Genomic DNA, 12937 nt, shown 5'->3' with positions numbered 1-12937 from the left:
CGGGATCTTTACCAAATTTACTAAGATGCAAAGTTACCGTTGGTAACGATATCCTAAAATCATTATTAATATTTGCCTATGAAATCAGTCCGATGTTTTAAAGCACCGGAATTAAATAGAACTTTGACTTCAAACGTTATGTCATATAGAACATACTATAAATTGGTCTATATAGTATTCTAAATATATATCAACTAATAAGCTTCATTTTTATGATATCATTTTAAATCTATCAACCCGCAGTAATATAAAACTCCCGACGTCATTATCAGATTGACAAAATAAGATTACTGTAGGTACTAATATTGAAATTTTAGAGGATTTCGCGGTATTGGATAAATCATCATATTTAAAATCAGAATTGCGGTACGAAGTTAACGATAGTAATCTGAAGCAAGTTCAATTCGGTTATCTTTTAAAACAAAATAATACAACTTCTTTAGATTATAGATTTCAATTCTTTAAGTAACAAATCAAAAAACTGAAAGTAAAAGCTTATTAATTAATTCATAGTATTGAAGACTTTCACTATATAGTTCATTCTTATTATTACAGGATAGGTATTGACTTTGCCAATAAACTGAAAATATTAGCTTGTCTAGTGACTGATTTCGCTCGAACACTTAGTATCTTTATGAAGATCTTATTCAAAAACTGCAATCTCGTTAGCATTCGACTTACTAAATTTTTCCCTTCTGATTTACAGCTATTTGTAATGCTGGATTTCAACGGTAAAGTCATGGATGAATAGTACAATTAACTTAGGAATAACGGTAACAAATACCAGATCAAAATGATATCGATCTTAAATTGAAACATGCTAGAAACAGAATTTGATCATTCCTTTTCAGTACAAATCGTCCACTTTAAAGAAATTGATGGGTCTTTCATTTAATAAATTCTTTCTTTCAGATAAAAATAAAGAGATAACCGATAAAATTATCGCTAGAAATGTTAATCTCCATAAAAACTTGATTATATATTAATCATGAACATGCGATACTTAATCAAAAATTTAAGAATAAACTACACGAAACTTATCAATCATTACAATACGTAGAAAGTGCTACTAAAATAAAAGCTTTCGAGGGAAAAGCTTCTATTCCATTAGGTTTATTCACTCAACTTGACTAAAATGTTCAAATATAAGTAAAAAAAATGGAAGGCAATTCTTAGCAGTTAGTAATAATGCCGATTTAACATTTTAATTGACTGAATAAGATGCTACCGTATTCACTCATCTATTCAATCGAAATGAGGATGTAGCGTGACAATAGCATTAAATCCAAATAAATTAAAATTCGATTCCTACTTGATTGATTGGATCAATTTCAATATAGAACTTATATTAAAAGACAAAAAAATGGAGCCCTAATTATTAAAACGTGAATTTTGGTGATGAATTTGAAAATTATTACTTAGAAATTTTAGAAAACAACATAAAAGTTAAATGACGAAATTTAAGTTTCGAAAATAGATAAATAAGATGGCGGTTGCCACTTTTAATCATTATTTTAATGACTAAGTCTCGATATTTAAAAGTAAATTTTCCGATTTGCATAAAGTTTAGTAGTTAAAAATCAGCGTAGCCATAAAATTTGATGTTTGATAGTTAATTTGTTAGTTTTCTAACGTTTTGTAACGGAATCGTAAGGTAAATTGTATCTGAACTTTGAGTGATTGATTCTTAAATGGTGCAAAGTAGATTTCTTAAGTTATTTTAAGTGTGATGGGTTAATCAATGTTTAGTTCTCAACTCCATTAAGAGCCCTACAAAGCTTATAAATGGCGGTACAATTGGAAAATTTAGAGTGGAGTAGGAAAGAATTACTTTAAAAGAAGTAATTTAAATTTGAAAGACCTCTCAGATTCACGGATTGTAAGCGATATTGTTAGCTGTACTTGTAAGGTTGTTTGGTTGTTGACAGTTTTAATTTTATCTTATTTCTTCACTTTTAAACCTTAGAAATTAATTATTTGAAAGTCGTTTGGTCCCTTACTTCTTATAAGTTTGAATAAATTATTGTTTGGTTGTTTCCCGATTTTATTTGCTGTCATCGTTACGTAAGTCGACCAGGGTACACCAAAGTAGAATCAAAGTTTGTAGAAGTTTTAGAAGCTAGATCTTACCCTTTTTGTATCTTTTACAAATATATGTAATTGCAGAGTTGATCTTACTTCATCATGTAGTACTATACATCATGCAATTACTGTACTAATCGATTGAGTACCTCTGCTAAGAAGAAATTGTAAATGAGGGCATGAGCATGCATAATATTTTTTAATAAAATATATAATTAGCAGTAATACGAGTATCATTAGAAATATCGACAAAATTACGTAAAAAGTAGAAATGGAAATCGCAAATAACTTAGTGCAATGATAGCTAATAAGATATCAGATTTTAATAGACGGAAGGAACGTAAAATTCATCTCTACCATCCAATTGGAATGAAACTAATAAAAACGGGTAAGATTTTAGCGATAAATATGATAGGTATCAATGTAGATCAGAGCGGCTGCAATAGTATGGCAACAAACTTTAATGAAAAGTAAGGCTGCTTAAGTGGCTAGAAAACAATCTGTGGATAGCAGAATCAAAGAATTTTGCTGACGAGAAAAGCGCATAAATAACCAGGATTAAAATCTACTATTAAATTCTGAAATCTTATCCATATTGGAAGAGCGTTAGATACCGTATAAATACAACGGATAAGAGATAGATAGAATTATCAACTAGAATTAGAACTATTCCTATCGGGCAAGTTATTTTCGGTTTAACTTTATTATTTCTTACGTTAGTAAGTCCTAATGATTACCGCGATTACCCTACATAAAAGAGTAGTATTGAGCATGAATCAATAGTTATACATTATCATGTCTTGATATTAAATGAAATGAGCTTTTGCACAACGAGATACGTGATACTGATCACTATCGCGATTAAGTCCTACAGTAACTCGAGGAGGATAATCGTCGTTCTTTAATAAATTCATCTCAGAATCACACAGATAGCATAGATAGTAATATATGGAAAGGGTGTAGTCTCTGGCCTGATCGAAATACCATTGGTATTGAACAGCAGTAGACAAAAAGGGCTACATAAAATGGAATGGTATCGTCATGAAATCATTAAGTAAATTGATAATATTTGATCATTCATTACTGCAATTACTTCATCATACCGTAAGAATGTCTGAATAGCAAAAGTAGGGTTAGAAATGGAAAGAAAGTTGGCGTTTGCATCCTTGAACATGAAGTAAATTTAATAAAATGGGGTGCATGCTATTTATGGGTGTTGTCATTAAATGGTAAAAGTAGTTTGATAATACTGATCATTACTCCGTAATTAATTCATCATATAGACATATGATTAGCATAAATAGGACCAGAAATGGAAGGAGATCCCTATTTGCATAGGCTACCATTCAATAATATTGGATGAAACGAGTTAGGTGATTTTAAATGGTATCGCCATCTAGTTGCGTTGTGAGATAATGATATCGATCATCCTTAATGAGCTTGCTATACTAGGAATTACAAGTACATGATAAAAGTTACTTATTGAAGGACAACTTGGCAATAGAAATGAGAAAATTTCTACTTAAAATAATAGTAAGAATGAGCGTAGATTCATACAACGACCAGAAAGCACAGTGGATAGTTTGATGTAAACTAAATCTTAAATCAAAATTATAGACGGCAGCAGGCATGCAATGAGTTCTAGGAAAAGAACATCTATGATATATTGGTTATGAAAAATTGAAATGGGGAAAAGAATGTTTAGTGGCTACAGGCATAATCTAATTGATCATTTAAAATAGATCAATAGCCGTTAGAGTAGATTACTAAAATTCACTCGTTAATTTTATGACACGAAAAAACAGCGCTTGAAGAAATGGAATAAACTTACCGATGATCAATGCAAATTGGCAATCATATCCGACATCAATCCATGAATTGAAAGTAATTTATCAAGTGCATGATGATATGAGTTGGGATTAAAAATATTGAGCTATCAATAGAACATGGGCGATTCAGACGTTGACGTAGGTATATTACGATAGTAAATAACTGTCAAATTAAAGCCTTGGAAAAAAATTGATATCGTCATTATAAAACATTGATTTCCATTTATTTATTCCATTTAAGATAATACTGGGAGGAGACATAGCATATAAAATGTTCCACCCAATCTTTCTTTTGATTGTTTTCTCTGTTAGATTAGATTATTTTATTTATCCATTGATTTTATTCATTTCTTTTTTTATTATCTAAAAAACGATCTATACTCTGCGGTAGATACAATTAGCGATTTCATTACCTTTTAACCTTAATTCTCATCTATTTGAATATCAACTTTGCTTGCAACCACCATCTTTCTCATATTGAAATCTCGTCACCTTTGGTATATACTTTTAATTTTTATATTATTCGCTACCCTGCCCCCTATTATTCACCATTTTATTGACACTATCGATGAATCGCATCAAACAATATTAATGGCATGACAATGATATTGATTTTAATCCTAATTGAAATCGGGTTTTACAGTAAAAATGAAAGAAAAATAGAACGGAAGGAATGGGGTAATCTATTATAAATACACTGATTCTATTTGACTAGACTACATTTACAAAACAAGCAAAGAAGAAAAGACCAGCCAAACTTGAAATTAGATTTTAGTGAGAGGTAATCAAAATTTTAGCTTGGATCGTCTGGACTATATGAGTATATAAGAATATCGATGATTTTCATCTTATGAAAAAATTAGATATTTCACCATAGCATGAATAGCCCAATTTATGCCCATTCCCTATAATGATAGAAATCAAGGATATATTAAAATAAAATAGTAATCTATTCCAATTAATTAAATTGCGTATTCTATTTTTCAATAATCTATTGAATACTAAATTAGACGCAATTTTCCTTTTATCTATTGTAATCTAATCTGTTATCATTCTCTGTTCATCATTTCACAACTTGCTACTTGACAGTTTAGTTAAAATGAGTCGTGGAAATTGCATTTAAAAAAGCAAAACAAGACAATCATGATGAAAATCGCTAATGAAGAGTACTATTTGTCGTGATGAGCAAGTTGTATCGGTATTTATACAAGATATTGGACTATAACAGTTTGAATAATACGATAACAACGAGAACATGAATAAATTAAAAATTGAATTACGTTCTAATTTTAAATTTAATTTTAGTTGTTGGCAATTGAATTGAAAAATAAATAGAGAGAACATTTTATTATATAACAAAAATTTCGACATTAGAATGGATTACTGCCTTCGAATTTAATGTAATGACTTCTCCACTGGGATACAAGATATTGTATGAATAAACCAAGTATATCATTAATTAACTAGATAATTCTTAAAACTCGCAGAATTCACGTCTATTAGACTTCGCGAACGGTATAAACTTATATTTTTTACTTTACAGCTATCTAGATTTCATTGATTTTGCTATACTATCACTGTATAAACTACCATCAACGAAAGTTGTTGACATTAATCCGGTATTGCAGAGTTGATAAGACCAGTTCAATTCTACATTCTTCATTTAAATCAATTTCTAATAGCAGACTGTTATGTTATTTGTTTGTTTACACAATCTTTTCTTATAAGCATCAACTCATGGTATTAATTCCTGAGGCTATCTACCAAGGTTATTTGGAGTCTACAAGACAATTGCTAACTTAGCAGCCAAACAAAAGCTTGAATTCGATCTCCATTAGGAATAACATTGAAGACGGAATTAGCAAGCCATATCTTTAAATATTAAATTTATCGTTACCATAGTACCATCCATAGCTATCAAACACTCAAGCAGATTATCCTCAATTAGATTACTATTATAGGAGTATGAGTAATTAAAAGGGAAAATATCAGTTTAACATTTGGGTCAGTCACTTTTTTACTTGATCATAATGTTGAAAGACCTTTATTTTGATATCTGTTGATGCGGTGATGATAATAAAAATAGAACTTCAAGATTGATATTTGGACTAGTTACTTCTCAAGTTGATCTAATAATTTCACAGGTATTATTATTAATATTTTACGAGAATATTTAAGCATTATCTTAAATTGATTACTAATATTAATGATAGAAATAATTACATTTCAAACTAATAGTATCCTCAAGATTAAATAAGTTAGAAAGAGAATAATGACGATTTACTGGAATACAAGAACAAGAAGTCGCCGCCGATTAAAATCATACATAATACCATCATGAGATACACGTGTAGTATTATATAATCATAAGGGATTGGTTGTGGTTATTTATGATTTTCAGTTAACTGTTCTACTAATTTAATTCAATCAAACGATGAGAAAAATACTCAAATTTCATATTAGGCTGTAATTCGTCTGTTCTAGAACATTATAAGATTCGTTATTATATTAATTTATATATTGCTGATTATTACTTGTACTAGTCCTTCAATTGGTTATAACCACTTTGCGTAACTAGTAAACTCCTATTAGTATTTATACTTCATACATAAAATAATGATCCATTATAGTGATGTACTGTACTTTTTGCTATCACTAAGTATAAAACAAACCAAAACACACCTTGATTTTATTTATTATCTATTATATCATGGTTGGGCAGTTTTAATAATCGAAAGCAATATGTCAAAATTACCTTTCATAGCTAAGCGAATTTAGATTATAGTCCAATTTATTACTGAAAAGAGACTAGAATTTGTGCGCATACATTTCTTATGCGATCAGATTTTAATAAATTTTCTTTCATTCATTGGATTTACTTAGCCGTATCCTTGACACAGTAGATCCTATCTGGAATATTAACTTTATTTAATATAATGAAATTTGAAATCGACTGAAATTCTGCAGAAGCATTAATTCACACTAAATATTCTATTAATACTCAAAATCGAATAAAAATTTTCAACGTCGATTAAAGCGATTACTGTGTCTGTATTCGGAGTTAATAACGACAACTGAATAAGAGCAGTTATAACTAAAATAAAAACGACAAATTATGCTTCGTAAATAAACGTAGGAAATTCGATAGCAAGATCTTCTAGATTAGGGTTAAATAAGCTAGCACGTAGCTATCGCAAAACGAGTTGCCAGATATTCCTTTCCGATTGATGTAAAGACATGCCAAACCTCTTGGCTTAGGTAATTAGGGACGGTAAAATATAGGTGAAAACAGGCGACCAATTAACGAAATTTTGAATAACCAATCGTAAAAGATTAACTAGATTTACAGTAACCATTGAAAGAGTTAATGCATGGGTGGCTAAACTAATTTATTGATTGTATAAGTAGATAAACAAAGTAATAATAAATTCAGGTAGCATAGATATTATTCATTTTTAGTACATTATTTTAGTGACTATAAAGAACAAATTATTCTTTAGAAATCAGTAAGCCAGTACTGTATAGGGATGATTTCTATCGAAGTCGCCATCTTCAGTTGATAACTATAGTTAATGAACAAGTCTTAGATATAAATCAATTTAAAAGTTCAACTTAAAATAATAATTTCTTTTCTTTAACTTTCAGTACTAGATGATAGATCAGCCATAAATAGAAAAATGATTAAAACACTTTCATTTACCTAAAAGATTGTTAAAATAGTAATTATATATTGCTAGAAGATAGTTCTAAATTTTTAAGAACAGTTACAATAATTGCTGATGACAAAATCTGATAAAAAATTTGCCAGAGTATGAAATGTAACGATAGAGAAGATGATATTCGTAGGCCCTAAATTTGTTTAATGTTCTATAATTTTATACTTCGGTTCATACTATATGTAAACCATCTAAGGTGTGGTACGGTATTGTTGTTTATCAAGTATATCTATCATTCAACCGGAACTTAAAGGCACCTATATCAGTTTTAACTTCCTAACATTGTAATCCAAGATATATAATGGTATATTCGCTAGTTTAGTAGATGATAATGGGTGATGTTGTCTAATCATATTGAATGTATCCCCAAAGATAATACTATACACCAACGAATAGTATAGAAATAAGGTGTTGTACCCTTGAGTTTGTAAGTAATTCAATTGTGACCCCAATACCGTTAGGATCTTAAGAATTTAAACAATACCTTCTAGAAGTTCCTAAGTGCAATTTTATTGATTGTATTCGATTGTCTATAGATTTTCATTTAAAATTGCCAGGTATACGTAATGAACAACGTTTTCGATAGCAATTAATGGATGAAATAATTTATTTAGCAATTACCGTTCTATTTGAAGTAATGAAATGGAATAGACATGAATACTTATCACTATTACCCTTACTATTATAATATGGTAACCAATCACGTTACTAATAGCTTTAGTCGATAACAAATTGAATTCATTACAATATTTATTTATTTTATTCCATTCTAGAAATAAAAGTCGTCATTAGAATCTGCATTGTTCCATCATTTCCTGTTGACGATTAGCATCATCATAATATGTATTTACTAGGGACAATATAAATGCCCTCATCATTTCTGCAATATGTAATTACAATTACGTTAAAAGGATAGATGCGCTATTTTTAACTACCTCCTCATTTTATTGATTTAATTTATCTGCCCACCTGACGAAGAATAGACCGCTTCATTACGCAAGCGTAGCATTTGCAAACAGTGGAAAACTACCATATTTTAAGCTATTATCCATGTGAAAAGCAAGATTATACTACGCTATCGTACGAATGTAAATCTTACAAATGATATAACAATAAAAGTAGCTTTGCCATTTAAGTCACTAATATGACATCAAATATTGAGACATCGAATTAGTAAATTCTACTGCCATAAAAATACCACATAGTCTTATTTAGATGAATAGAGTAGATTGCAAGTAGAGTGCAACAAAATGTAATACCGTAGTATAGTTATGAACTATCAGCAACGGCACTATTCTTTACAAACTCTTGGACATCGGTTATCTTATTAAAAGCTTTAGCTTTGCCTTGATAACGACCTTTTTTACCTCCCCCTTTACCCTGTAACCTTTCCGCAACACTGTAAATGCAATAAATATGTAAATTAGTGGTTACTAATAAATTTGCTCTCTAGGAACCTGATTCGTATAAAAGGAAAACTGAACAATACATTTCATAGTTCAAATATTTAAATCGTATAATACTATTGCCACGTAATGATCGTTAACGGCTTTACAGGGAAATATAAAAGGATTACCTAGGTCCAATCTTGTCGATTAGACTTGGCGGGCCAGTCAGTAGGAATTGTCCTCCCGTGCTATTTGATCCAACGGACAGGAAAATGATTGCATTCTGGCGTTGTAAACATTGGGTAGATCTGAGAATGAGATGTTTGGACAATTCAAGCAGAACTATGATTGATATCCTACCTTGTTTCTTATTTTGGAATTGATTACATTCAAAAAGTCCATATCTCCATCTTCCCTAGTAAATAATAAAGTAGAGCACGTATTAGCATCTATAGTATAGTAATTTTTTTTAAATTGAGTAACTATTTCATGAAGGTTATGAATAAACGTATTGCGTGGATCGACCTTGCTAGTCAATTTTTACTATCAATATCTATTACGAAACCGTAATTATTGAAGTGAATATTGGCATCTACAACCGTGATTCACTAAAAAATCAAAGATATCCAATTATTGGCATACCTATGGACGCACAGCACCAAATCGCTAGTATTGTTAAATTTCTCAGCTTCGAGAGTGGCAATTTCTCTGAGATAATTACGGGCCGCCTAATATTTAATCGTTAACTTACTATCTCAGTATCTATACATTTCTTTAATATTATACTAACGTTATTGGATAAAAATTAATATATCCTACTTTTTGTGAACTTTTGGCAGTCTTTTGTAATTTTTGAACTTGATCCACATGATCTTCTGGACCGCAGCTAATAGTAGTAATAATAATGTAATATAGCAGTTAGGACCAAGCGTTGGAAATATTGTATATAGTCATTTAAGCCTATTAGATAGAGATCAGGGTCTTTATTACCTCAGTATTTGAGTTAACTTTCTCTCCGTATTAATCATACTGCATAGAGTATTCATTACACGATTACCAGCAAGAAAATGAATCCTTGTACATCCTCGTGTGGGTTCAGTATGCAGTAACTTAATCATCTTTTGTTATTAAAGGTATTATTAGAATGGTTAAAATCAGCCATTACTGCACTATTTGAAATTATACATTTATCACTTTGAAGTATTAACAATAAGAAGAAAACAGGGAACAGCCTTCTTACTTGTAGATGACTTAAATTTGCTAGATGTGTACCACAGCATGTATTCGCATCAATATCTACCGTTAATATCATAATTTTAGCCGACATTAATTAAATCTTGGTCGTTCAAAATATAAATACAGGTACAAACATACTTTCAATTTCAACCACTCTAACAGGTCCAGCAAAATCATCTGGGATACCTCTACTGCGTATCTACGAATACGTAATAATTTTATAAAGTTTTGCCAAAAAAGTAGAGATGTTTTTCGACATTATTTTGTAACATTTTCATATCATTACTTTCTCCAATCCCGGATCGTCTTTTTCGTAGAGATGCACACTAACTGGAGTATTAGCTTTAATAGCTTTATTAATCTCTAGTTCTGCACAATCAATTTCCTCCTGAGTCATCGATTTACATGATAATTCTATGCTTGATTTAACTTTTCCTAGATTCCTTCACGGTTTAATTCGTGATACAGGTATTTCTAAAGTTAATGTTTGATTTTTACTGCTAAGCACCTAAGGTCAATGAGTAACTTACCATGAAAGAGTCTTATATCCATAACGATTTTCAAAAACTGCAGTTATTAAGTGCTGGCCTAAAATGATCAATTCGAGCAGGAATAGCAGAGGAACGAAAATGTCATGGAGGTTCATTATTGTATTTATTACAACCTTTCTATTTTGTATATGTATAGTAGGCCAATTAGTAAGATTCTTGCATGAACAATTATCTATCGTCCGCCGTTATGAATAGTCAAATATTTTGACTGAATCGATGCTAAATGGCAAATTTAACTTAATGAATTATACAGAAGATCATCACGGTCGATTTATAACGTTGTATGAAGTTAATGAATAAAATTGAAAGTAAGATATCACAAATAAATACTATAAAACTTACCATCTACTCTCATCTGCAATATAATGATTATACGTGTATGAATAGGATCAGCAGCAGACTAAACTACTACTAAAATTATTACACTATTTATATTTTGATGGAGTATTAATGCTATTACATACTAACCAGTATGCTGTTGCATATGATCGAATCTTCTATTCCAATCTACGACAATATGAGCATTGGCATCAACTTCTAATGATTTCTCAGTAAAGTGAACTGCCTTTGAGCCATCTCTACGAACGTCATGAACCGGCACTTCATTAATCTATTACAGTAATAGAAAGGAATGAAAGTTAAAAAGAGACTTTTAAACCAGTTCAAGATTAATTCTACTGCATATCCGATGTACAAAGAGTTAAGAAAACTAGAAGTTACCCAGATTTTGAATCAATTGAAGATTAATTCTACTACATATCCAGAGTACAAAGAGTTGGGAAAATTATTGGTAACGCCGACTTTGAACTGACTTAAGATTAATTCTATTACCTATTAGTGTACACCTAGAAGTAACGCCTAGGGTTGTTTACACTAAGCTTGTCTCTATTTTAATGTAGCATGTATAGCAGTTACACTTCAGAAATTGAAAAATCATTCAACATAAACGTTCTATTCCATCCTGATATCGAAAATACTTTTGTATTTTAAATCGGTAAGAGTTATTGGTACACCCTACGTAAGACACTCTTCTACCACAAATAAGCGTATCTCAATCGATTTTTTAGTACTTACTGTTCCACGATCATCCGGCTAAGCGCATAAACAGATTGAAAGGTGCATGGAGATACCATCATGTAAGTGAATAATATAGGATATAAACATAAGAAAGAATTTACCGTACAGACTCATCGTCTACTCATCGCTTACAAATCTATCGTACAGTATAATTCTAGAACATATCGGCATACAGTTGGCAGCAGAACATGATACATTATATCTATTTTTTTTTGAAATCTTCAAAGATTAGAAGAGTATATTACACTTCGATACAAGCATGCATAACCCTATCCAAATCAACTCTAAGAGCAACCTCGAGCTCGCACAATCACCGCTACAGCATAAGAGCGTTCAGTATATGAATATCATGACTAAAATACAGTATCATCCAATTTGAATGGTTTATCCTTTTTCTGGCATAAGAAAGACAAATTGTAAAGCTATGCTGAAATGGTTATGATAACTGTTGAACAACTTAAGCAAAAGTGATGACAGAACACGACGACTAAACTAGCGTCGATAAAATTGGCTAAAGAAGTATAAATTACATGCTATGGAGCAAAGAACAACCTTGTCATTTAACTGACCTGACCACCTCCGGCAGGAAAAAGGATTGTGTCTTCCAACACGACATCAAAGCCATTTTTGCCTTCTAGCTTTGCTGGTGTACAAGAAACAACTTTTGATTCAAACTGACGTAAGTAAGGACTTCGTTGGCATTCCCAGGCCATTTTATTAGCTGGAATGACGGTTGAAGGATGATTAAATGCGATCAAGCGTACACTGAGAAGAGATCTTGTGATTCGAAGGAAGTTATGCTGCCGTCGAACCAGCAGCATTCTACAGTTTCTGTCAACTACTGCACTACTACAGTGCTCAGTATCTCCTCACCATGGTGATTGGGATATCAGTTAGCGTGCGGTAATTCCACCAAACGGTACAAGGTACAGTATGGCGTGAAGTCGCAGTAACGATGTATCTCGACTTGCAGCAGGAGTATCCTGCAATGCTGCAGCAAAGACTTTTAAGGGATAGCAGCTAAACGATATTTCTACGGTAGTCATGGACTACAAAGT

At 31.1% G+C, this 12937-nt stretch overlaps 1 protein-coding gene across 1 annotated transcript; it reads right to left on the bottom strand.

Moving 5' to 3' along the window:
- Nucleotides 1–8896: 8896 nt before the first annotated feature.
- On the bottom strand, nt 8897–12592 carry TRIADDRAFT_20746 (uncharacterized protein; the record flags this gene model as incomplete). The annotated part of the gene is made up of 13 exons (XM_002109530.1): nt 8897–9026; nt 9204–9298; nt 9376–9430; nt 9658–9743; nt 9835–9901; nt 10006–10133; nt 10256–10311; nt 10390–10450; nt 10538–10694; nt 10782–10839; nt 11271–11412; nt 11877–11894; nt 12449–12592. 13 exons carry the CDS (start codon nt 12590–12592, stop codon nt 8897–8899), a joined length of 1197 nt encoding a protein of 398 aa, XP_002109566.1.
- Nucleotides 12593–12937: the final 345 nt, after the last annotated feature.

This window comes from Trichoplax adhaerens, genomic scaffold, assembly GCF_000150275.1.
Source record: "Trichoplax adhaerens TRIADscaffold_2 genomic scaffold, whole genome shotgun sequence".
NCBI lineage: Eukaryota > Metazoa > Placozoa > Uniplacotomia > Trichoplacea > Trichoplacidae > Trichoplax > Trichoplax adhaerens.
The sequence above is the reverse complement of the archived record's forward strand: the minus strand, read 5'-3'. Positions and strand labels throughout refer to the sequence as shown.